This window comes from Carcharhinus amblyrhynchos, chromosome 10 (genome assembly GCF_965287045.1).
Source record: "Carcharhinus amblyrhynchos chromosome 10, sCarAmb.v2.hapA, whole genome shotgun sequence".
Classification (NCBI taxonomy): domain Eukaryota; kingdom Metazoa; phylum Chordata; class Chondrichthyes; order Carcharhiniformes; family Carcharhinidae; genus Carcharhinus; species Carcharhinus amblyrhynchos.
The window spans coordinates 94,726,079-94,753,267 of NC_137333.1; the positions used below are offsets into that span (position 1 = coordinate 94,726,079).

General features: G+C 42.4%; 1 protein-coding gene across 1 annotated transcript; it reads left to right on the plus strand.

Annotated features, from left to right (window-relative positions):
* The first annotated feature begins 22 nt into the window (after positions 1–22).
* LOC145349196 (uncharacterized) lies at positions 23–23,523 on the plus strand. The gene is made up of 8 exons (XM_080197644.1): positions 23–102; positions 2,446–2,564; positions 3,677–3,737; positions 6,414–6,481; positions 7,242–7,344; positions 14,437–14,555; positions 16,669–16,814; positions 21,381–23,523. Exons 1-8 carry the CDS (start codon positions 39–41, stop codon positions 21,484–21,486), a joined length of 786 nt encoding a protein of 261 aa, XP_080053770.1. The 5' UTR covers positions 23–38; the 3' UTR covers positions 21,487–23,523.
* Positions 23,524–27,189: the final 3,666 nt, after the last annotated feature.

A 27,189-nucleotide genomic window follows, 5' to 3' on the forward strand; every position in this document is an offset into this window, starting at 1 on the left:
AGGGATTAGGCTCCGGGTTGCCGGTTGTCCTGGTAACGATGGCAGCGGTGGGGAGGACGGAGCCGCTGCGCGAACCCTGCACCTACCAGCGGCGCTTCCGAGGTACCCAGATACACAACCCCGATCAGTAATGTTCCTCTGACACACATTCAACCATCGCGTTAGGGCTCATCCCGTCTCTGCAGCTGCCCAAGAGGTGGGAGACGCCCAGTGTACTGATCTGATTTATTATTGTCAGTGTTAGCATGCACTGAAAAGGATTATTTCTCGCACGCTATACAGACAAAGCACACCGTTCATAGAGAAGGAAAGGAGAGAGTGCAGAATGTAGTGTTACAGTCATAACTAGGGTGTAGGGAAAGATCAACTTAATATTTGATCTGATTTATTATTGTCATGTGTATTGGGATACAGTGAAAAGTATTGTTTCCTGTGTGCTATACAGACAAAACATACCATTCATAGAGAAGGAAACGCGAGAGTGCAGAATGTGGTGTTACAGTCATAACTAGGATGCAGAGAAAAATCAACTTAGTGCGAGGTAGTCTGACGGCAGCAGGGAAGAAACTCTTCTTGAGTTGGTTGGTACATGACCTCAGACTTTTGTATCTTTTTCCTGATGGAAGAAGGTGGAAGAGAGAATGTCTGGGGTGCGTGGGGGTCGCACGGTAGTTAGCACTGCTGCCTCACAGCGCCAGGGACCCGGGTTGGATTCCCGGCTTGGGTCACTGTCTACGTGGAGTTTGCATATTCTCCCCCGTGTGTGTGGATTTCCTCTGGGTGCTCTGGTTTCCTCCCACGTTCTGAAAGACATGCTGGTTACATGCATTGACCCAAACAGGCGTTGGACTGTGGCGACTGGGGGATTTTCACAGTAATTTCATTGCAGTGTTAATGTAAGCCTTATTTGGGACTAATAAATAAACTTTAAAAATTATGAGAATTAATTAATTATGAGAAAGATCAGTTTAAGGTCAGGGCGGCACGGTGCACCGTGGTTAGCACTGCTGCCTCATAGCGCCAGGGATCCAGTTTTGATTCTGGATTCGGGTGACTGACTGTGTGCTGTTTGCATGTTCTCCCCGTGTCTGTGTGGGCTTCCTCCGGGCGCTCTGGTTTCCCCCCACACTCTAAATATGGTCCTCTCACCTGATGAAGGAGAGGTGCTCTGAAAGCTTGTGATTCCAGATAAACCTGTTGGATTTTAACCTGGTGTTGTTAGGCTTCTTACTGTGCCCAATCCAATGCAGGCATCTCCATATCACTGTAAAGATGTGCGGATTAGATGGATTGGCCATGCTAAATTGTCCCTTAGTGACAGGGGTCTTCGCAGGGTAAATATGTGTGGTTACAGGGATAGGGTGGGATTGTTTTTGGTGCAGACTCGATAGGTTGAATGGCCTCCTTGTGCACCGTTGGGATTCTGTGATGGTGGTTAGCACAGCTGCCTCATAGCTCCAGGAACCCGCTTTCAATTCCGGCCTTGGGTGACTGTGTGGAGTTTGTACATTCTCCCATGGGTTTCTTCTGGGTCCTCTGGTTTCCTCCCACATTGCAAAATGTGCAGGTTAGATTGATTGGCCATGTTAAATTTTCCCTTAGTGTCAGGGACAATTTAGCAGGCTAAATGGGGATAGAGCCTGTGTGGGATTGTTGTGAGTACAGGTTCAATGGGCCCAATGGCCTCCCTCTGTACTGTAGGGATTCATTGATATGGTTGGTTCATTCAAAAGCCTGAAGGCAGCAGTGAAGAGCAGTTCTCGAGTCGGTTAGTGCTTTCAAATTTTTGGATCTTTTTTCCAATGGAAGAAGGTGGAAGAGAGAATGTCTGGGGTGCATGGGGTCCTTGATTAAGGCTGACTGCTTTTCCGAGGTAGCGGGAAGTGTAGATGGAGTCAATGGACGGGAGGCTGGTTTGCATGATGGACTGTAATAATTAATTATGTCAATAAATGGAACCATTTTAAAATCATTTTATGAGACGCAGGCAAGACCAACACTTGTTGCCCATCCTTTATTGCCTTTGAGGGGTGTGTTAAACTTTCTGAATGTGAAGTAGGAAAGCAGAGACCAATCTTTTACCAATGCTAGATTTGGTTATAGGATGCAACATTACAAGTGTCTGCCTGCTCCCTAATCAACGCTCAACGTCCCAGACTCTTTTGAAGAAACCTGTGAATCAATTGATTAATTTAATGGGGTGGCCCCTTAAAATTAAAATTTAAACTCAACTCTGTGCTGATTTTCAGCATGGAGCTGATAATGTTAGAAATACTGGCTCAAAGACGTGCAGAAGCCATGGCTAGCATGGTGCTGCGGGCTAGGAAAATCACCCTTACGATTTGTGAAAATTAAATTCAACGATTTCGTTTTCTTCTTGTGTGTTTTGCGGGTGAACTTTGCATATTTATGATGTAACATGTGATTTGTTGTCTTTGTGTCCAGTGGATGTTAACATTAAGAAACCCCTTCAACCCATCCAGCTGAGCAGTGAGCAGGTGGCTGTGGAAATCTGGTCTCTCTGCTTTCAGCTTGATCTTCTTATCCGGGCAGAGGTGCATCAAGTACGTAATCTGTCAGTTCAGTGTGGTGTGATTAATGATTGTGGGAATCAATGACTGACCATAAATATATTAGCTACAAAACAAGGTTGTTAGAATTCTTTTAATTGTGACTTTATGCGATACCTTTTCAAAAAGAAATCCATTATTTTACTTCTGTACGCAGGTTAGGATTCTGTTTTAGGAATATTGAACAGAGCGATAGTAACCAGATGTAAGCAATTGCAAATACAACCTCTGTGTCTTTTATTGTCAATTGATGTGGACCAGAAATAGTTCAACAACTTAATTATGAGTTAGTGCCTCATGAGAATGTCCCCGCTCCCAAAACCATAGAATAGTAGAAAGTTCACGGCACAGAAAGAAGCCAGTTAGCCCATCGTGTCTGTGTTGGCTGAAAGCGAGCCACCCAGCCAAATCCCACTTTCCAGCATTTGGTCTGTAGCTTGGCAGGTTACGGCACTTGAGGTGAATATCAGATGCCTCTTTAAATGAGTTGGGGGTTTCTGCCTCTGATATCTTTTCAGGTAGTGAGTTCCAGATCCCTAACACCCTCTGGCTGACAAAAAAACTTTCCTCATCACCTCAATGATGAAGCAGTGCCAATTTATGCTCAAAATGGGATGCTGTACGTCTTGAAGGGGAACTTCTCTCTCATTTTAAACCTTTTTACCCTGCCCCTGCGTCACTTCACCTTCAGTTCCCTGGTATAGGGACAGCATAGTGGTCAGCACTGCTGCTTCACAGCGCCAAGAACCTGGGTTCGATCCCTGGCTTGAGTCAGTCTCTGTGCAGATTCTGCACGTTCTCCCTGTGTCTGTGTGGGTTTCCTCTGGGTGCTCCTGTTTCCTCCCACAGTCCAAAGCTGTACAGGTTAGGTGGATTGGCCATGCTAAATTGCCCCTTAGTGTCAAGGGGGCTAGCTAGGATAAATGCATGGAGTTATGGGGATAGGTCTGGGTGGGATTGTGGTCGGTGCAGACTTGATGGGCTGAATGGCCTTCTTTTGCACTGTAAGAATCTATAATACAGTTACTTAAGTGATAACATTTTTTTGTTCTGAATTAGGAAAGGTTTGCTACCATTTGACTAATGAAGACATTTATTATTTCTAGTTGCAGGAACAGCTTAGGGAAGATAAAAGTCCTGTAGAGTCAGAGTCTTTTCACATACGAGGTAGGTACATTAGTTTTTTAGCTAGATCTTAAAGCAAAAAAGAAATGCTGTGATGAATGTAATGAAGGTAATCACCCACCGGCTGCTAGGGGTAGACAAGGTGGTTAGGAAGGTCAGATGATATTTTGCAGGCAATAGGAGGCAGAGGCTCCCCTGTGAAAATAAGCAGGTAAAGATGATGTTTTATGGTTCTGTTTTGCTGTTCTTTTCCTGTCCAACAATGCAATTTGCTTTCCTAGATGCCCAATGGGCCCCCGGGCATCTACTTAACCTGGGGGGGAAGAAAACATACAACCTATAAGTCTCCTTTGATTTATGGATTAATGATACTTAGCTAGTTGTAGAGTTCGCTCTGCCACTTTGTAAATTGAGATGGCTTTAACTTCTCTCATCTATTCTTATGCAGTTTAGTTAGTGACTGTGCTAATTGGCTTTTTCTTTTAATTCTCAAAGGATAATTTCCGGCATAAAATCATGGTAAACTGCGGTTGTATTCTGTTTTGTATGCCTTTCTCTGAGTTGACTGATGGCATACTGCAATGTTGTAGTATGAATACCAATTGCACGTGGTATTCCTATCGTCCAATTTTCATAACAAGCTCAGTTAAGAGGGAAGGTGAAGAAACACTGACTGGGATTTTCTATATATATGTACTCCATATTGGTGTTCCCCAGCCTGTACTTTTCTTGTCTGTGGAGGTGGGATGGAGAGATCATGGGCAAACACACAAATGGAAAACTGTGCTCAGTGCAACGGAAGCGATTCACATTCCACAGAGAATAGAAGAAAGTAAACACTAATTTGTGTTAACCCACAGTGCTCCTGTACCTTGCCAATGCCATGCTGATATTATACCTCCTAGGAAGAGGTCTGGGAGGTTATATTTCTGCAATCTGGATGAGCACTGTAGAGAAACCTGGAGGAAATAATATTTTAAAAAAATAGTCACAGTAAAAGGGAGGTTGCTCAGTTTAGCTAACGTCATCCAGGGAGCCAGGGTAATCAGTACATTTCTATTGATCTCCGTGTCCACAATGAAAGGAGGGGAAATTGGCAAGGATTTCCAAACCTGATCCTTATCAAATGAACTCTGCTGGAACCATGTGAATGTTACTTAGGTAGAGGCTTGTCCCACATTCTGACAACCTGCCGCATCAAGCTCACAAGTAAACAATGACTGGTTTGTTGGATGGCTGCTGTCCAAGGAACCATATGTGAGGCTTTAAGGGAGGCATGGAGTTGTTAAGTTTCCCATTTAATGTATGTCCATTTTATTTTGTGGCAGCTTTTATTAATTGGGTTATCATTTGAAAACAAAGTGTCAGCAGCCTAGGAAACAATCCATTGGTTGACTGATCCCATTATCTTGAACAGCAGAAAATAAAATTGCCTGTGTAAGTCCAGATTGTTGCATTGAGAAACATAAAAGTTCTGAAGAAGAGTCATACAGATTTGAAATATTAATTGTGTTTCTCTCTCAATAGATGCTGCCAGCCCTTCTCAGTTTATCAGGCAGATTCTGTTTTCATAAAAGACATTTTGTTTAATTCAGGAATGTAATTAGTTTGGAAAAAGTGGAGCCACTGTCTCAAAAAAAAATCCAGGATAATGTTTGCAATTGCCTTATATTAAAATATTTGATATTAAACTATTTGTTGTAAGCTACAAAGTGAGAATTAATGTTAAAAAAAAGGCACATTTCATATTTATTACTTATGTATGGCTGTCAAGAGCCTGGCTGAAGAAACCTGTGGGTGGTTGGGTGGGGGTCGTGTTGAAATGGTCTTGGATGGTAGCATAAGGTGGGCAATAGCAAAATAGCAGCAAATTTTACACATTGCTCAACTATCTTTTCCACTGATTTTATTTGGGCATGAGTGTAAACACAATACCTAAGATCAATTTTACTCCTCTGGTATACTTTTAAGGCAGAAGTAGATAGATTCTTATTAGGCAAGGAAATCAAAAGTTATTGGGGGAAGATGTGAATGTGGAATTTAAAATTCAAGATGATTATACTGAATAGTGGAGCAGGCTCCATTGCCCTACTGCTCCTTTTTTGTATTTTCGAATGAACTGATTCTGGGGATGGCAGGAGAGATTGACTAGGTTAGGATTGTTTTTGCTGGAGTTCAGACAAATGAGGGGAATCTCACAGAGGCTTGTAAAATTCTAACAGAACTAGACAGGGTAGATGCAGGGAGGATGTTCTCGATGGTAGGGGAGTCCAGCATCAAGGGTCACAGTCTGAGGATTTGGGATAGACCATTTAGAACAGAGATGAGGAGAGATTTCTTCACCCAAAGAATGGTGAGCCTGTGGAATTCATTACCACAGGAAGTAGTTGATGCCAAAACATGAATGTATTCAAGAGGCAGCAGGGTATAGCACTTGAGGTGAATGGGGTCGAAGGTTATGGAGGGAAAGCAGGACTAGGGTATTGAGTTGGATGATCAACCATGATCGTGATGAAGGGCCAAATGGTTTCCTCCCGTTCCTATCTTCTATATTTCTATGTTCGTTTGTACTTGCAATAAACAATCAGGGCTGAACTTCAGTTCTGGCCCAAAAAGCTTAAGAATTTGATTTATACTTATCCAGGGTGTAGTAATGCTATATTAGAATTCAGCTACATGCTCAATTGTTTTTTGAATTGTTTCTTCATTCTTGTACAGGTGTATCTTATGTTGAACGAATTAAACAATATCTGGAGCATCTGCCAGACCCTGTTCCACAATTGGAGGTAACGTGCTTTACCATTGTTAAAGACTCTAATTAATTGGAGTAGGTATTCAATGTTGTTCCTGTCTGGATAGATATTGATTAATTGAAAAATATTTACATGATAATACTCAAAGCTCCAGCTCTAATGCATTGATGATAATAATGTGAAGCAATTTTGAGACATTTTTCTGCAGTAAAGATGCTATTTGGAAAGAATTGATAGACTTTACCATTATGAACAATTGTACTCCTGAATCTTAAAATAAGATGGCACAGTAGTTAGCACTGTTGCCTCATGGTGCCAAGGACCCAGATTCGATTCCTGCGCTGGGTGACAATGTGGAGTGTGCATGTTCTTCTTCTATCTGTGTGGGTTTCCTTTGGGTGTTCTGGTTTCCTCTCTCAAAGATGTGCTGGTTAGGTGCACTGGCCATACTAAGTTCTCCCTCAGTGTACCTGAATGCTGGAAGGTAGTGACTAGGGCTTTTCACAGTAACTTAATTGCAGTGTTAATGTAAACCCACTACTGATACTAATAAATAAACTTTAAGAGATGTGTAGGTTAAGTGGATTAGCCATAGTAAATGCGCAGTGTTACGGGATAGGAGAGGGCCCTGGATAGGATGCTGTCTTGGAGAGTCGGTGTAGAGTTGATGGGCGAATGGCCTTTTTCTGCACTGTAGAGATCCTATAAAAACATTTTTGAAGGGGTGTGATTGCTGTATTATTGCTGTGTAGTTTCCTTTTCACAAATCCACGAAGTAAACTGTCTTTTGTAGGACTATCTGGATTCTCAAGGATTGTCGACATTGTTTCCTCGTGTTGAAATATTTGTAATACATGGTAGGCCTGTTGATATGCTGGAACAGCCTCCTGTGGACGGTAAGAATGCTTTCTCTGTCTTGATACATTTGTCCTGCAGATAAATGATATTTGTACCAATGTATTGCTTGTAATGATTTTATTTGAGGCTGTCTTTTTAATTCTACAGAAGAACTGTGAAATCATGGCAAATAAATGAAGTATACCATTGAGTAAAGGATAATGTGGACATTGGGAGGTTTAGCAATTAAAATGCAACAATGAAACATCATGATGTTGGAAGATTATATTAACTAAATACAACATGTGAGGGGATATGTTTTGATAGGAAGAATGAGGAGAGGAAATATAACCTAAAGTGTGCAATTCTAACATGGATATAGAAACAGAGAGAGACCTATGTATACGTGCAAAAATTGTCAAAAGTGGCAGGGCAGGTTGAGAAAATGATTGAAAAGGTGCACTTTATAAATCGAGATGTAGAGTTCAAAAGTTATGAGGAACCATTATAAAACATTGGTTCAACATCAGTTGGAATATTCTGTGGCCAATTCTGTGGACTTCAGAAAGGATGGGGTTGTTTAAGAGAGAGTGTATAAAAAAATGATTAAAACGGTTCCAGGGCTAAGAGATTTCAGACATGCTGAGAGAATGGAGAAGCCAAGGTTGTTATCTTTAGAGAAGAAAACATTGAGAAGAAAGGTTGATAGAGGTGTTCAAAATTATGAGGGATCCGAATCAAATACATGGAAAGAAACTGTTCAATTGGCTGAAAGGGGCAAGAACCAGAGGATACAGGTTTAAGATGACTGACTAAAAAATTCAAAGTGACGTAGGAATTCTTTTTTACTCAGTGAGTGGTTAGGATCTGGAATGCACTGCTTGAAAGGCTGGTGGAGATGGATTCAATCATGGCTCTCAAAGGGAAGTGGACAAGCACCTGAAGGCAAATAAGTTGGATGGCCATGGGGGAAGGTCAAGAACGTGGGACTAATTGAATTGCCTTTGCAGAGAACTGGCCAAATGGCCTCTTTCTGAACTGCAGTGGTTCTGTGATTGAGTGCTTGTGTCAGGAGCATTGGTGGTAATTTTTGTGAAATGAGGGATGGTGGGAAGCATATAATTAAACATTCAGCCAACATTTACTTGCCAACAGATACTTGCCAACAGATCAGCTTGCATGAATGAATAGTTAAGACATCTTTCCTTGTCTTACTTGTGTCTTTTATTGTTTCGCTGTATGAAGTATGCAAAGGAAAAGGAGATGGATCATAGCCAGATTGGTGATCAGCCATCACCTGGACTGCTCACCACATCAATTGCTCCCTTTCAGATTGTTTGCTTTCAATCTATCTGGATAAGTCAGAGGAAGAGTGCAACGGTGTGGAGTTTGCACATTCTCCCCGTGTCTGCATGGGTTTCCTCCGGGTGGTCTGGTTTACTCCCACAGTGCAGGTTGATTGGCCATGCTAAATTGCTCCTTAGTGTCAGGACTAGCAGGGTAAATAATCCAAACCCTCTCCTACATTATAAACGACGGGGATAGGGCCTGGGTGGGTGTGTCGTTGGTACAGACTCAATGGGCTGAATGGGCTCCTTTTGCACTGTGGGGATTCTATGATTTCATGCTTCTGTAGATTGTTGGCTTATAAAGAAGCAAAAGAGAAAATAGGAAAAGAGCAGGATAAGGGAAGCTAAGGATTTATGAGGAAAACATTAAAAAAAATTGAAACAGAATAGTATTTACAAGTGAAAGCAGTTTCAACTCTTTCTAGTCCAGTCATCACAAAATCAGTGTTCCCCAGAAGCAAAGATGGAGAAATTGGCGCTGTAAACTTAATCCTGGAGTCTTCATGTTAAGCTGATTAAAGTGGAGCAGAAGTAAAATAATGTGGGAATCTGAAATAAGAACGGAAAATGGTCGCGATACTCAGCAGGTCAGGCAGCATCTGTGGAGGTAACGTTTAGGTGAACAGCCTTTCATCTGTTTTGTTCTGAAGAAAAGTTATTGAACAGCAACTCTGCATTTTTCTCTCCACAGATGCTGCCTGACCTGCTGAGTATTTCCAGCAATTTCTGTTTTTGATGAGAGTTCTGGACATCTAAATCTGTAAAACTGTCAACTGTATCGCGAGCGCGTTACTATATTTGGAATTCTTCTTCACCTTTCTGCTATGACAGGCTTGCAATCTTAATAACATTGGCCTCTCCACAGCAGAGCAGGATCAAAATTCGTATAAAGACTTCAACGGTGTTTTAGTTAATGGAGTTGGATGAAATGATAATGTACAATTGAGATCAAAGTGTCCAGAAAAATCCTAAACGAGTTCTTGTTATCCGATAGCAAGGAATACAAAGCAATCATTGGCTGCCTTTATTTTTACCACCTTTGAATGTTTACTCCACAAACCACATATAACGCTGTGTTTTCTCTGCGCTTAACAATGCTAATTTGGATATATCTGTACTGCATCAGGCCTGAATACAAAGTTTATCAATTCAGCCTCTTCACTGTGAAGCTGTCCATTTTAAGATGCCATATCTAAGACTAATGAACTGTTGGGGAACGTGATTGACAGTGTTGCAGTTGGCTTTGTAATAAGGCTGCACAATCATGTAGAAGCTTGCGACTGGAACGTATGGTGTGTGATGCATTATTCACACAAGCTGTGTGTCAAACAGTGTTAGTTATTCCTTTTTAGTTTTAGCTTGGATACTTCTTATTTTGTTTTGTTAAATTGTAGTGTTTAAATTTTATTTTAATTTCTGTTTAGTGTTGAAACTCAGCCCTACGGTTTTCTATAGCTTTTGCGTCAAAGGTGGCTTTTTATTGCATTTGTGAAGAACTATGAGGGTTTTGCATTCAGGTGAGTTAATAACTAATAGCATATTTTTCTGATTTATTTTGTATAAAACTTTGCCGTCTTTTAATTTCACTTTTTTTTAATCCAATGGTTTGTAGTAGTTTTATAATGTAGGAGAGGGCTTGGATTTGCACTCATGGTTGCTCACACAATACCATAAAAAACAGTTGTGATGTGGAGATGCTGGCGTTGGACTAGGGTGGGCACAGTAAGAAGTCTCACAACACCAAGTTAAAGTACAACAGGTTTATTTGGTAGCACAAACTTTTGGAGCGTTGCTCCTGACTCCCCTGATGAAGCAGCAGTACTCCAAATGCTCGTGCTACCAAATAAACCTGTTGGACTTTAACCTGGTGTTGTGAGACTTCTTACCATAAGAAATAGAAATAGGAGTAGGCCATTTGGCCCCTTGAGCCTGCTCTGCCATTCAATAGGGTCATTGGCTGAACCGACATCCCTCACACTCACTTTCCTGCCCTTTCCCCATAGCCTTTGATTTCCTTCCTGATCCAACATTTATCTAACTTAGCCTTAAATATACACAAGGATTCTTTGTGGCAAGGAGTTCTAAAGACTCTTAACCCTCTGAGAGAAGAAATTCCTTCTCATCTCTGTCTTAAATTGGCATCCCTTATTCTGAAACAATGCCTTCTAGTCTTGGACACGGGGAGAAATATCCTGTCAACATTTACCCCGTAAATCCCCTTAAGAATCCTATATGTTTCAGTGAGATCACTTCTCATCCTTTTAATTTCCAATGAGTAGAACCCCTAACCTGTTTAACCTTTCCTCATAAGACAATTCCTCCACTCTGGAGATCATCATAGTGAACTTTCTCTGAATTGCTTCCAATGAAACAATATCTTTCTTTAAATAAGGGAGCCAAAACCGTACTCCGTATGTGGTCTCACCAGTATCTTGTATAGTTGCAACAAGACTTCCCTACTTTTGCACTCCAACCCTCTTGAAACAAGGGCCAACATGCCATTAGCCTTCCTGATTACCTGCTGAACCTGCATGCTGGCTTTCTGTGTTTTGTGCACAAGTACCCCTAATTCCCTTTGTGTTGCAGCTTTCTGCAGTTTTGATCTATTTAAATAATACTGTCCTTTTGTTCTCCCATCCAAAGTAAACAACTTCCCATTTTCCTATGTTATATTCCATTTGCCAACTTTTTGTCCTCTTAACCTATCAACATCTCTTTATAAACTGTTTGTATTCCTCTTGCAACTTGCCTTCCCACCTATTTTAGTGTTGTCTGCAAATTTCACTACAATGCATTTGCTTCCTTCCTCCAAGTCATTCCTATATATTGTAAACAGTTGTAATCCCAGCCGTAATTCCTGTGGAACTCCGCTGGTTACATGTCTCCAACCTGAAAAAGAACCCCTTATCCACTTGATGTTCTCTGCCAGTTAGCCAAATGAGCCAATATACTACCTCCAATGTCATGGGCTCTTATGACAACATTTTGTAGGTCATCTTGTTGAATGTCGAATACAACACACCAACTGGTTCCCCTCTATCCACTCTGGTAGAGACTTCCTCAAAACTATAATAAATTAGTTAGACATAATTTCACTTTTGTGAAGCCATGCTGATTCTGCATGATTAGATTATGATTTTCCAAAAACATTCTCAATCTTGATTATGCTTAATTGTATTTCAGGGCAGTATGGTGGCGCAGTGGTTAGTACTGCTGCCTCACTGTGTTCAGGGATCTGGGTTCGATTCCTGGCTTGGGTCACTGTCCATGTGGAGTTTGCACGTTCCCCTATGTCTGCGTGGGTTTCCTCCAAAGAGGGTTAGGTGGATTGGCCATGCTAAATTGCCCCTTAGTTTCAGGGAGACTAGCTAGGGTGAATGTATAGGGTTATGGGGATAGGGCCTGGGTGGGATTGTGGTTGGTGCAGACTCGTTGGGCTGAATGGCCTCCTTCTGCACTGGAGGATTCTGTGATTCTATGACATTCATCTAAAGAAAAACTCTAAGCATTGGCATTAGATTGCTGTTACGTTCCTTTTAACAACTAGCTAGGAAGTCTTTTGGCTGCAAGGTGTACCATAGGCAATAGGCACAAGGAAATCTTTCTGACAGCTCTCGTTAACATGAAGGCTGTGACTTTCAGAGAGTTGACAACACTAGAGGATGCTGAGCTTCCAATAGTTCTCTACTGAGACCCAAATATATGGAGCTGAATTCCCTCCTGAGTTCTAGAATCAACTTAAAGCCCTCCCGACAGTCTTGATTTGCTGTGGCAACAGAAAAAAAATAAAACTTCAGAGTGCTGTATGGAAGTCCCAGTCTCTCGTTGAGCCTATAAGAAAATGCAAAAGTGTTTTTACTGCACTGGTGGACAACTGGGAAGAGTTTGTTTACACATTGAGGGAATGACATGTAGCATGCAGGATCTTAAAGAGCAAGGAAAATACCTTATATGTGTGTCAGGAAGGAATGATGTGGGTATGCCGGCGTTGGACTGGCGTAAACACAGTAAAAAGTCTGACAACACCAGGTTTTAGTCCAACCTATTTATTTGATAATATACTCACTAGCTTTCGGGGTTACCCCCTTCGTCAGGTGAATGGAGAGTTCTGGCCTCAGACAGAGCATATAAAGCACAGACAGTTTAGAGATTACTGATTAAAATGCGAATCCTTACACCTAACCTGCTGTTCAAGACCTGAAGTGGCTGATAATGTGAGTGGAAGGAGCACTGATCACAGTTTAAAGAGATGTGTATTGTCTCCAGACAGTACAGTAAGTGAGGTTTTGCAAACCCAGGCAAGTCATGGGGGTTACAGATAGTGCGACATGAACCCAAGATCCCTGTTGAGACCGTCCTCATGGACCATGCAGACGCTACGACAACGGATGAATGAACATCGCTCAACAGTCACCAGGCAAGACTGTTCCCTTCCTGTTGGCGAACACTTCAGTGGTCACGGGCATTCAGCCTCTGACCTTCGGGTAAGCATTCTCCAAGGCGGCCTTCACGACACACGACAGCGCAGAGTCGCTGAGCAGAGACTGATAGCCAAGTTCCGCACACATGAGGACGGTCTCAACAGGGATCTTGGGTTCATGTCGCACTATCTGTAACCCCCATGACTTGCCTGGGTTTGCAAAACCTCACTTACTGTACTGTCTGGAGACAATACACATCTCTTTAAACTGTGATCAGTGCTCCTTCCACTCACATTATCAGCCACTTCAGGTCTTGAACAGCAGGTTAGGTGTAAGGATTCGCATTTTAATCAGTAATCTCTAAACTGTCTGTGCTTTATATGCTCTGTCTGAGGCCAGAACTCTCCATTCACCTGACGAAGGGGGTAACCCCGAAAGCTAGTGAGTATATTATCAAATAAATAGGTTGGACTAAAACCTGGTGTTGTCAGACTTTTTACTGTGTCAGGAAGGAAACCAGCTACAGTGCAGGCACGGATTGAGTTTTCTTAGGTACCTTGAATAAGTGCCTTAAAATCAAGTTTAGCTCAGATTATTGAATGGCTACCTTTTGTTATTTAAGTTGTGTTTGAAGTGCACAAATATCCTGTGCGGATGAAAACATTGGTCTTCACAAGGATCGCTGGAATCATTTGAGTTAGAAGTTTTTTCTAATATTCTTGAATTTATTGGTGAATCTGAAGTACTGTGATTTTCGCACGGTTTAGTCAATAGTATTACTTAATTTTGTACTGAGTAATTTTGTGTTGTGTGGTTGGGTTATAAAATGTAACTTTGCTGGATAATGGCGTATGAATATCTAATTAATTACTTGTTGGATTTGTTCTATCTGCATTTGTTGGTCAATAACACGTACTATTCTATTTGTATAATTGTAATATATTTGTTATCCTGGGTCCTTATTTTCTGATTAAATTCAGAGGATTTTTTTTTAAACGTGCTACAAAAGCTTTCTTATATGCAGATTACACATTTTTAGTTCTTCATGATTAATAGTTTTGTATATAGATTCACTAATACTGTTAGTGACCTTCATCTATTCTGTTGGTGATCTTGGCCAATAAATGCCTTTCCCCCGAAGAAAGCCACACTGTGTGGCGCCAAAGAAATGCCATTTCGGGTGTTGGCCATGCTAAATTGCCCCTTACTGCCAGGGGGATTAGCAGAGTGGAATTATAAGGAAAGGGCTTGGGTAGGATTGTTGTTGGTGCAGGCTCGGCGTGGACTGAATGGCCTTCACCTGCACTGTAGGATTCTATGATTCAATTAGGCTGTTTGAGGGCAGCAGTCTAACACTTTTTTATATGTGCTTTCAATGCAGATTATTTTTCCCACATTGGGAAACTAAATCAGCTCCTGGTTTTAAGCCAGCAGTTGGAAGATGATGTGCAGCACCTAGGAAGCCACAAGTACATAGCACATCAGCTTTCAGTCTTATATGTAAGTATCACCATCGTTAACCTTGGGCACATTGTAAAAATTATTGTTGTAACCCTTTGTCCATTATGTGATCATCAAACGTTTTTATCAGGCAATTTCTATTTCCTCCTTTTCCCCTTCCCTTCCACATGAGGTAAATATGACTATGATGGCCTTCAGAAAGGAATAAGATATAAGAGTCCAGCAATTTTAGTGAATGTGCATGTCCGTGTGTGTTCGTTAAAGCTTAGTGGTCCGAGCCAGTTGTATCGGTTCTGTAATTTATTCCTAGGCAGCTTTCAATTCTTTGTATTTTTAAAAATATGTAAGTTAAATCATAGAACATTACAGCACAGTACAGGCCCTTCGGCCCTCAATGTTGTGCCGAGCTATGTCCAATCCCAAGATCAAGCTATCCCACTCCCTATAATTCTGGTGTGCTTCATGTGCCTATCCAATAACCGCTTGAAAGTTCCTAAAGTGCCCGACTCCACTATCCCAGCAAGCAGTCTATTCCACACCCCAACCACTCTGGGTGAAGAATCGACCTTGGACATCCCTCCTATATCTCCCACCTATTTATGCCCTCTAGTAACAGCTACATCCACCCGAGGAAATAGTCTCTGCATGTTCACTCTATCAGTCCCTCTCATCATCTTATAAACCTCTGTTAAGTCACCTCTCATCCTCCTCCACTCCAAAGAGAAAAGCTCCAGCTCCCTCAACCTTTCCTCATAAGACCTACCCTCCAAACCAGGCAGCATCCTGGTAAATCTCCTCTGCACTGTCTCCAATGCTTCCACATCCTCCTTATAGTGAGGTGACCAGAACTGAACACAATATTCCAAATGTGGTCTCACTAACGTCTGGTATAGTTGTAGCTTAACTCCACGGCTCTAAAACTCAAACCCCCTGTCAATAAACGCTAACACACTATAAGCCTTCTTCACGGCTCTATCCATTTGAGTGGCAACCTTCAGAGATCCGTGGATATGAACCCCAAGATCTCTCTGTTCCTCCATGTTCCTTAGAATCCTGCCGTTGACCCTTGTAATCTGCATTCAAGTTTGTTCTACCAAAATGAATCACCTCACACTTATAAATCAAAAGCAATGGAATCCAAAAAAGATGTTGAAGCTCATCTATTTGAAGAATTGAGTGCAGCTAGAAAGAGAATCATAGAATCCGACAGTGCTGAAGGAGGCCATTCAGGCCATTGAGTCTGCACCGACCACAGTCCCACCCAGGCCCTATCCCCATAACCCCAAGCATTTACCCTAGCTTATCCTCCTGACACAAGGGGCAATTTAGCATGGCCAAACCACCTAACCTGCACATCCTTGGAGTGTGTGAGGAAAGCAGAGCACCCAGAGAAAACCCACACAGACACAAGGAGAATGTGCAAACTCTACACACACACTGACCCAATCTGGGAATCAAACCCAGAATCCTGGCACTGTGAGGCATCACTGTGCCACTATTGAACATTGTACAATCACTCAAATGTTGGCTGATAGAACAATATCACTGGATGTGACATTGACATCCTTAGCAAACGAATACAATTGAAAGAGAGGCATTTCTTTATTTAAGTTATGTTGTGTATTTAAATTGTTTTTATTTTGGAAAAAAAAATATTCTTGGCTAACTGATGTGTGCAACATGAATAAAATGCCACTTAGCTTTATTGAACCTGTTAGGAATATTGTCCCACAGGGCATTTAGCCACTGGAACCATTCAGTTACATCTGACTGGTCAGTGCTCCAGCTTCATTTACCCACCTTTTGTTCTGCAGGCCTCAGTACCCTTACAAAACAAACATGGTTCAATCACGGTTTTGAACATCTCTGGTCTTGTGTAATCAGTGGCAACCCCAGTGTAAACCTACTGATTTTACTGCACACTGGTCTTTATGAATCCACCAGATTTCATTTGGAATCAATAGCAATTTTGCAAGATCATACTTTTGGAAACTAGCAGTGCGAGAAACCCCTTCATAACAGCATAGGCCTGGAATCAAATTCAGAATTCTCAGTTCTGCGTAGCTTAGTGCTATGCTGAGTGATGGCATGCTCACTAAGCTATTGAAAGACAACTTTTTCTCATTGAAGTATCTTTATTTTCTCTTTGCAGAAAGTTCTAAATTATTTCAGTGGATCTGTTAGTTTGAACATCTTAAAAAAAGACATTGAAGCTAATTTCAAAGCTTTAAAATCTGGACTGGTGGTTGGTGAGGGGTGTGAGCAGGAGCCTCTGCTACCGTTCCATTATGTAAACTGGTGAGTACAACTGGCAGGAACTAAGGGTTTTGACAGAAGGTGAGAGCGTGTTTGTTTATGATGCATTCTGGAACAGTATTTGGCAGAAATCACTGAACAGTTTTAAGTTGTGTAAGGTGAGGAGTCCCAGTGAATTAAATCCTTGCACCATTTTTGTTGAAGTGGCATTTTAAACAAATGATAAGAGGGAATGCTGTATGTGATCATAATACACCTACATTTTATAAATTCAAAGCAACTATTTGTGAGAAAATCATTTTCTCACACAATGTATTAGTCACAAGTAGGCTTGCATTAACACTGCAATGAAGTTACTGTGAAATTCTCCGAGTCGCCACACTCTGGCACCTGTTTGGGTACACTGAGGGAGAATTTAGCATGGCCAATGCACCAAACGAGCACATCTTTCGGACTGTGGGAGCGCCCGGAGAAACCCATGCAGACATGGAGAATGTGCATACTCCACACAGACAGTGACCCAAGCTGGGAATCGAACCTGGGCCCCTGGTGCTGTGGGGCAGCAATGCTAACCACTGTGCCATCATGCTGTCCTTTTCTTTTTAATGGGTGGTTAGGTCTGGAATGTACTGTCTAGCAGTGTGGTGGAGGCAGGCTCAGTCGAGGCATTCAAAAGGCATTAGATGTTTACTTTAACAGAAACAATATGCAGGGATATGGGGAAAAGGCAGGCATTAAGCTGGAATGCTCATTTGGAGAGCTGGTGCAGACATGATGGACCAAATGGCCTCCTCTGTGCTGCAACAATTTTGTGATTTAAACATCAAACATTCCCCTCCACACTAATTTTAGACAGAAACAGGTTTTGTTAAATCCTAGTTTACCTTCTGCCTTATCCCTTTTGTCTACACTCTGACAGTTACCAGTGTAATGTAAATGAAGCACCGAAGTCCTGTAAGCTTTGTTTTGCTTTTGTCTTTCATGAAGGTATCACATAATGGTTAAAGCAAGTCAATTTCTAGAATAGGCATCAGTACAATTAAAATTAAAATTTTGGCATTAAAGTGGAGAGTGTTGACAAAAGCATGTAAATTCCTTCCCATTCACCACGAGGTTGTGTTTTCATTAGTTTTAAGAAAAGCTTACCAAGTTAACCATGTATAAAGTTAAATTGCAATATAACAACCATTTTAGTAACACAAAGCTGCAAAGCTAGTCTCAGTCAAACTGACCATAAAGCTATCATTGATTGTTGTAAAACCCGTCTGGCTTACTAATATCCTTTAAGGAAAGGTATCTGCCATCCGCATCTGGGATGTGGAGATGCCAGAGTAGAGTCAGAGTCATAGAGGTTTATAGCATTGAAACAGGCCCTTCGGCCCAAATTGTCCATGCTGCCCTTTTTTAAACCCCTAAACTAATCCCAATTGCCTGCATTTGGCCCATATCCCTCTATAAGAACATAAGAAATAGGAGCAGGAGTAGGCCATCTAGCCCTTCGAGCCTGCCCCGCCATTCAATAAGATCATGGCTGATCTGTCGTGGCTCAGTTCCACATTCCCGCCCTCTCCCCATAACCCTTAATCCCCTCTCTTATCAAAAACCCATCAACCCGTGTCTTAAAAATATTTAGCGAGGTAGCCTCCACCACTTCAACGGGCAGAGAATTCCAGAGATTCACCACTCTTTGAGTGAAGAAGTTCCTCCTCAACTCCGTTCTAAACTGCCCCCCCCCCCTTTATCTTGAGGCTGTGCCCCCGAGTCCTACTGTCCTTTCTGAGCGGGAAGAGTCTCTCCACCTCTATCCTATCCATCCCATTCATCATCTTATACGTCTCAATGAGATCTCCCCTCATTCTTCTAAACTCTAACGAGTACAAGCCTAGTTTATTCAGCCTCTCCTCATAGCTCAACCCCCTCAACTCCGGTATCAGCCTAGTAAACCTCCTCTGCACTCCCTCCAAGGCCAAAATATCCTTGTGTAAGTGCGGCAACCAAAACTGCACACAGTACTCCAGCTGCGGCCTCACCAATGCCCTATACAGCCGCAGCAAGACCTCCCTACTTTTATATTCAATCCCCCTCGCTATGAAGGCCAGCATCCCATTTGCCTTCCTGACCACCTGCTGCACCTGCAAGCTGGGTTTTTGCGACTCATGCACCAGGACCCCGAGGTCCCTCTGCACCGTCGCCTGCTGCAGTTTTTCGCCACGTAAGTAATAATCCTTCCTACCATTATTCCTACCAAAGTGGACCACCTTGCACTTGCCAACATTAAATTCCATTTGCCATTTCCTGGCCCATTCGCCCAGCCTATCTAGATCCTTCTGTAGACTCTCCACACCCTCCGCACAATTTGCCGTTCCACCAATCTTGGTGTCATCAGCAAATTTCGACACCATACACTCGGTTCCCTCCTCCAGATCATCTATATAAATGGTAAATAGCTGAGGCCCCAGCACCGACCCCTAGGGCACTCCACTAGTCACCAACCGCCAATCCGAATAGCACCCATTAACCCCCACTCTCTGCCTCCTATTTGACAACCAATCCTCTATCCACGCTAACACCATACCCCCAACTCCATGTCCCCTGACCTTCTGCAATAACCTCTTGTGAGGTACCTTGTCAAACGCCTTCTGAAAATCAAGAAAGACCACATCCACCGGCTCTCCTCTATCCACCGCCCTAGACACATCCTGATAGAACTCCAGTAAATTTGTCAGACACGACTTCCCTTTAACGAAACCGTGCTGCGTCTGCTCTATCAAGCAATTCCCCTCAAGATGCTACCCATCGTACCCATGCAACTATCTAAATGCTTTTTAAAAGACAAAATTGTACCCGTCTCTACTACTGCCTCTGGCAGCTTGTTCCAGACACTCACTACTCTGTGTGAAAAACTGCCCCTCTGGACACTTTTTTGTATCTCTCCCCTCTCATCTTAAACCTATGCCCTCTAGTTTTAAACTCCCCTACCTTTGCAAAAGTTTGGACGCACTGTAAGAAGTCTCACAACACCAGGTTAAAGTCCAACGTGTTTATCTGACAGCACTATCTTTCGGAGTCTCAGGCTCCTTCATCAGGTGAGTGACCATAGCTCTTCACTCACCTGATGAAGGAGCCTAAGACTCCGAAAGCTAGTGCTGCCAAATAAACCTATTTCACTTTAACCTGGTGTTGTGAGATTTCTTACTATCCTTATCTAGTGCAGTCTACATGTGATGTGGGAGACGATGGTCTAGTGGTATTATCGCTAAACTATTAATACAGAAATTCAGCTAATGTTCTGGGGACCTGGGTTTGAATCCTGCCAAGGCTGATGGTGGAAATTGATTTCAATTAAAAATGTTTAAAATCTGTAATTAAGAATCTACTGATGACTATGAAACCATTGTCAGTTGTCAGACAAGCCCGTTTGGTTCACAAGCCTTCTTTAGGGAAGAAACCTGCCATCCTTACCTAGTCTGGTACATGTGACTCCAGAGTCACAGCAATGTGGTTGACTCTCAACTGCCCTTGGGCAACTAGGGATGGCAAGAAATGCTGGCCAACCAGCGATGCCCATGTCCCATGAATATTAATTTAAAAAAACTCGTTACCGGAATAAAGCTTGGTCGGTACAGACTCGATGGGCTGAATGGCCCCCTTCAGTACTGTAGGGATTCTATAATAACTCCAGATCCACTGTAATGTGGTTGACCCTTAACTGCCTTTTGAAATGGCCAAGGAGATTAATCGGTTACCAAAAGATATTCCAGCATTGCAGTAGTTTGCTTTTATCCAGGGATTAATCAATTAATCAGCCTAGGGATTGCAACACTGACATCCCATGAAAAACTACAAAAGAAAAGTCCTCTTGACCATGAACGTGGGCGACTTATTAGATGGATCTGTATCTAACTGGCTGGATGTGATCTTTGGAAGGAAACATATGCTCCTTGAACTAATTCAAAGGCTTGCTACTTGTTGGCCTTGTGTTCTGATCAATGCCAACTCTTCTTGTACTCTGATATGAATGCCAGGGGTTGGAGTGTTGTATGAGAAGCTAATGCCTGCAGAGATGACTGACAGCCAGTTGGAAATGAATCCATGGAATATGTCAGCCAAACTATCAACCAAATCTGCCAAAGCAGCTTCAGACCAATTGGAAAAGATCTTCCTGGGCAAGAGATGTTTCTGAATTTATTAGTGAAATATCCTTAACAATCTTGCCAAACAGCTACACTCAGTAAATTCCAAGTCAATGTAAAAATTGAATTAATGTGAATACAAGGTATAATGATCGGATTTACTGTCAGCCTGCTCATTCCAAGGTGAAGAGAGTGGATTAATTTTGAGATCTGAATTCTCATTTATATGGCAGCTATAAGCTGCAGGTACCAAGTGGGCATCCAGTAATTGGCCAATTTATTATTGAGCCTGGCACATTCAACTTCATAGGCATCACAACTTTAACTTGTGCTCAGTTCCAGTTTTGGGACACTGAGGCTGCTTTAGCTAAGATGAGGCATAAGATAAAGGAGAATAATTATTAATAAGGAAATGATTGTTTCAAAATATAGTTCATATTAGATAATCCTTGGTTAAAACTTGTTTTTCTTTTAGGATACTCTGTCTTACCCGCAGCATCACTAAAATTGTGTCTACTCTTCCTGAAGAACTCACAGAAGAAATGTCGTTGGCCATGTCTTTTGCTATGAATCTGAGATAATGCACATTTTAGGATCTTAACGAACTGAAGTAATCTATTTAATACTGCACTGAACATCAGTCTGAAATGATTCAACAGTTAGTTGTGCACTTTTTTTCTAAACAAATGTAATGTCACTCTTTTATTCCTTCTTCTGAATGTGCTGGCTCATACTGGTTTAGGTACCTCTATGTTACCTTGTTCAAATATGCATTCTTTGCAAGTAAGCATAGAAATAGAATGTTGCCAGTTTGAGGGAGTTGTGGGGTTGGGGTGGTCATGGCAACTGAGCTTGATTCTACCCCCACACACGTGCAAGGCCACACTCCAGCGCCTTGAGACAGTTTACTATGTTATAGGTGCTACATAAATGCAAATTGTTTGTTGTTGTTTCTGTTGACTGGAGACAATGGATGGCAATTAGGAGCAGGGATCCTGGTTGCTTTCTCTCCTGCTACTTCCCAGCCCAATAATACAGAGGTCGCCTGTAGTACCCCTTTCAGCACTGCAGCTGAGATTAACTAATTCAGGGATCTGACCTGGGACTTGGTCATTTTGTATTGCTCAGTCCCACAGTGCACTTGACCATCTGAGCCATCAGAGGACAGTCTGAAACATCATTATCTCCTTACACTACATAATGAGTCTGGTAATCGGTAGAACAAATGAACATGCCAGGTACTAATTTAAAGCAAATGAAGTAAAATGATATGTTTTTAATGTTCAAATTCTCCTTCATTTACTCTGTCCTCTCCATCTGTGCTTTCCTTTATTCTTCCAGTTTTGATAGCCTCAGTCACATGTATGATGGTGGATAAATAGGTTGCCCATTCGTCTCCAATTCTCTAGGATATGTTGTGATGGTCGGAGATGTGTTCCCTGCAAAACAAGATGGAGAAAAAGCACAGCTAGTTTTGAACCTCTTGGAAATGATGCTGAGCTTTGGAGCATCCCACCAAGTATTCAGACAAAACCTGCTAAAAGTTATTAAAGCAAAATACATAGTCTGAAAATCTGAAATAAGAACATAAAATGCTGCAAATACTCAGCAGGTCAGGCAGCACCTGTGGAGAGAATCAAAGTTAATCAGCCGGATTTCTGGAGAAACTCTGTGGATCTTTACAAATGGCTGCCGGGTCCTGCTTCCAAAATTCCCAGCATCATTCTTAAGGTTTCTCAAATTTGCCAGGGCTTAAGTGTGCAAGGCTGGTTCGGATTGTGACTACACACCCTGCATTTCCCGCATGGCTGGCTCCATTGCAGTGATATGCTTGTGCTAGTCGTCCTCAATTTTCACGGAGTTGGGCCAGCTTCTCTAAGAGTCATGATTCACGGCACCACAGAGCTGCCATAAACCATAGTCGGCATGAAGGAACCTTTTTGAAAGGCAAGATCAAAAGGTTGTCCTCATGCCCCTTTCCCTACAGAAGTATATCGCTTTAATGCTCATTCACCCGCCACAAACTTCATAGAACTAATGAACCCTATAGTGTAGAAACAACTTAAAAAAAAACTGAAGCATTGAGCACTAGGGATAAAGTTGTTTGATTGACGGTTCTGGATCTCTGATCTAAACTGTCAATTTCACTATTTATTTATAAAAGATAGAGGTTTCAAATGCTTGCAGTTTCTGCTATTGATACTTAAAAGGTCTGGATGATTGACACTTTTATTGTGATGTCAAGAAAATGAGTTTTTTTTTAAACAAAGTGGGAAGTTAGCAATTTAAAAAAAACTTGACATTGGGATATGAGGGGCCATAAGGGTTGTGGGGAAATAGCTTGGCAAAGGGGGTCATAACGGGCATTAAGAGTTGACACTGCTTGGCATGGATGGAGAATGAGAGCTATAGAGGCTGGATGGGAGACATGAAGTGGCATGGATGGGGCATTGGGAACGTGTGAAGAGGTGAGGCAGATGTGAGGGCTGGGAGGGTCTTTCTGCTTTAATTATAAGGAGGTTGAAATCCCACAACACCAAAGTGAGTCTTTTAAACGGCCCACCTCTGCACTTGGAAATCTCTGTGACTGCTTTTTACTAGAGAGGCGGTGCTCGACAGACTGGAGGGACTGATTGTGGACAAGTCCCCAGGACCGGATGGAATGCATCCAAGGGTTCTGAAAGAAATGGCGGAGGTGATAGTGGATGCCTTGGTGATTATTTTCCAAACGTCGCTGGATTCTGGGGAAGTGCCGGAAGATTGGAAAACGGCTAATGTTACGCCGTTGTTTAAGAAGGGTGGCAGGCAAAAGGCAGGGAATTATAGGCCGGTTAGTTTAACGTCTGTTGTAGGTAAAATGTTAGAATCCGTGATCAAGGAGAAAATAGCGAGGCATCTTGAGGAGAATTGTTTGATAGAGCAGACGCAGCACGGTTTCGTTAAGGGGAAGTCGTGTCTGACGAATTTATTGGAGTTCTATGAGGACGTGTCTAGGGCGGTGGATAGAGGAGAGCCGGTGGATGTGGTGTTTCTTGATTTTCAGAAGGCATTTGACAAGGTGCTGCATAAGAGGTTATTACAGAAGGTCAGGGGGCATGGAGTTGGGGGTAGGGTGTTAGCGTGGATAGAGGATTGGTTGTCAAATAGGAGGCAGAGAGTGGGGGTCAATGGGTGCTATTCGGATTGGCGGTTGGTGACTAGTGGAGTGCCCCAGGGGTCGGTGCTGGGGCCTCAGCTATTTACCATTTATATAGATGATCTGGAGGAGGGAACCGAGTGTAGGGTGTCGAAATTTGCTGATGACACCAAGATTGGTGGAACGGCAAATTGTGCGGAGGGTGTGGAGAGTCTGCAGAAGGATCTAGATAGGCTGGGCGAATGGGCCAGGAAATGGCAAATGGAATTTAATGTTGGCAAATGTGAGGTTGTCCACTTTGGTAGGAAGGACTATTACTTACATGGCGGAAAACTGCAGCATGCGACGGTGCAGAGGGACCTCGGGGTCCTTGTGCATGAGTTGCAAAAACCCAGCCTGCAGGTGTAGCAGGTGGTCAGGTAGGCAAATGGGATGCTGGCCTTCATAGCGAGGGGGATTGAATATAAAAGTAGGGAGGTCTTGCTGCAGCTGTATAGGGCACTGGTGAAGCTGCAGCTGGAGTACTGTGTGCAGTTTTGGTCGCCGCACTTACGCAAGGATATTTTGGCCTTGGAGGGTGTGCAGAGGAGGTTTACTAGGCTGATACCGGAGTTGAGGGGGTTGAACTATGAGGAGAGGTTGAATAAACTGGGCTTGTACTCGTTAGAGTTTAGAAGAATGAGGGGAGATCTCATTGAGACATATAAGATGATGAATGGGTTGGATAGGATAGAGGTGGAGAGGCTCTTCCTGCTCAGAAAGGACAGCAGGACTAGGGGGCACAGCCTCAAGATAAAGGTTTAGAACGGAGTTGAGGAGGAACTTCTTCACTCAAAGGGTGGTGAATCTCTGGAATTCTCTGCCGGTTGAAGTGGTGGAGGCTGCCCCGCTAAATATTTTTAAGACGCAGGTTGATAGGTTTTTGATAGGCGAGGGGATTAAGGGTTATGGGGAGAGGGCGGGAATGTGGAACTGAGACACGACAGATCAGCCATATTCTTACTGAATGGCGGGGCAGGCTCGAGGGGCTAGATGGCCTACTCCTGCTCCTATTTCTTATGTTCTTCTAAAAGTGTTTAGCAGGTCAGCTAGTCTGACTGCAGTTAACATCTCCAACCCCGGGGCATAAGTTCTGACCTTCCTGGCACTTTCTCTCCTTCTCCCTTGGTGGGTTGGCTAAGCTGGAAATTTTCCCAATTCCAACTGCCCACCTCAAGGGTGAAAGTCAAGCCCAGGTTGAGATGGCCTTTCATCAGAACACGGATAAAACTTGTCTGTAACATGTGCTTTGTGAAGTGTTTAACATTAATCAGTGCTGTGATCTTAAACCCTTTTGCAGAGTAATGTGAAACCTCGGCAAGCAATCACCGGAAAACCAATCTTTTCTGCTACAGTTGCAGTTGCAAAATTTGAATGTAAATATATAAACTATTTGTCACGATAGCAAACAATTTGTTGGCTTTATTCGTGGCACTTGGAACTATTCCTGCTATTGATATAGTGGCACAATGGTTAGCACTGCTGCTTCACAGCGCCAGGAACCTGGATTCAATTCTGGCTTTGGATAATTGACTGTATGAAGTTTGCATGTTCTCCCCATATCTGTGTGGGTTTCCTCCGGATGCTCCAGTTTCCTTCCACAGTCCAAAGATGTGCAGGTTAGGTTGATTGGCCATGATAAATTGCCCCTTGTTGAGGGATCTCAGTCTTTTCTCCTTGGAGAGACGAAGGATGAGAGGTGAGCTGATAAGAGGTATATAAGATGTTGAGAGGTATATATCGGGTGGATTCTCAGAGGCTTTTTCCCAGGGCTGAAATGGTTGCTACAAGAGGACACAGGTTTAGAGTGCTGGGGAGTAGGTACAGATGAGATGTCAGGGGTAGGTTTTTCACTCAGAGGTTCACAGATTTTTTTTTAAACCAGTAGCTTAGCTTCACAACTGAAACTCTGGGTTGTGTAGCTTGGAATTAAGATTGCCAGACCTTAGCAGTCACTTAAACTTTGATTGCCGTCGGTGGTGGTGGAGGCAAATTCGATAAGGTCTTTTAAGAGACTTCTGGATGAGTACATGGGACTTAATAGGATTGAGGGTTATAAGTAAGTCTAGTAGGTAGCGATGTGATCGGCGCAACTTGTGGGCCGAAGGGCCTGTTTATGCTGTAGTTTTTCTATATGTTCTAAGCTCTACTCTAGAGACATAAACACTAGGCTAGCACTTTAAGGCAGTATTGAGGAAGGGCTGCACTTTCAGAGGTGCTGTTTGTGGATGAAGTGGTAAACCATAGTGGATTGGTAGATGGTGTTATTCAGAGAAGCGCAGCAAAGTTCTGTGTTCTGGCCAATGTTTATCCCTCAGTCAATATTAGTAAAAGCAATTATCTGATTATTTTGTTGTTTGTGGAATCCTGGCTATGTGCAACCTGACAGGTGTCTTCATATTAAAACAATATCTAGTCTTCGGAAATACTTCACTGGCAGTAGCCTTAATGGGTGGTCTGTGTCTGAGACACCTCCTTCCTGATGTTGAAGAACATAGCACCTAGAGAAAAAGAAATACTGTATTCCTGAAACAGACGCAAGCAACGATGTAAGTACAGAACAGGCCACTGAGAATATGAAAGATAAAGAGCATTTGGCATCTTGCTGGGATCTCTAATCAAAACCCATGTTTCCAAGAGCAATTTGGAGGCTTATGATGGTGGACTTTAGATCCACTGGGGTTCTGAGTAGTTTCTTAACAATTAGATGTAAAATAAGCTTGTTGAAAATTTGTCTTTTCATTGTCAGTTTCCTGGCTGGTTTACAAAAGAAACAGAGGTGTAGGGCCAAGTTCATTCATTCATGTTTTTTTTGCATTTACGCATGGGTTCTTTACACATGATTGGGAATGTCTAACAGAATTTCTGTGCGTGCCTGCATTCTATAAAAGGGGAAATTTGTGGAGAAAAACACTACCAAGTAATCCATCTTTGTTCATTCTAACTGGGAGAAAATCCTGCCCAAGTGACCATATTTTGTGCTGTGTAATTTGTATTAAAATTCAACCAGAGAAGGATGTAAAATTAGTGAAAATGTTTTTTTATATTTTGCAAATCTAAAGTAAAGATTGTTTATTAGTCACAAGTAGGCTTACTTCAACACTGCAAT

Excerpts from the sequence above, each read along its gene's own strand:
- LOC145349196 (XM_080197644.1), top strand. The coding sequence starts at position 39 with ATGGCAGCGGTGGGGAGGACGGAGCCGCTGCGCGAACCCTGCACCTAC. Across the intron at positions 6,482-7,241 it reads ACCCTGTTCCACAATTGGAG|GACTATCTGGATTCTCAAGG; the intron begins GTAACGTGCTTT and ends TGTCTTTTGTAG. Across the intron at positions 16,815-21,380 it reads CCGTTCCATTATGTAAACTG|GATACTCTGTCTTACCCGCA; the intron begins GTGAGTACAACT and ends TTTTTCTTTTAG.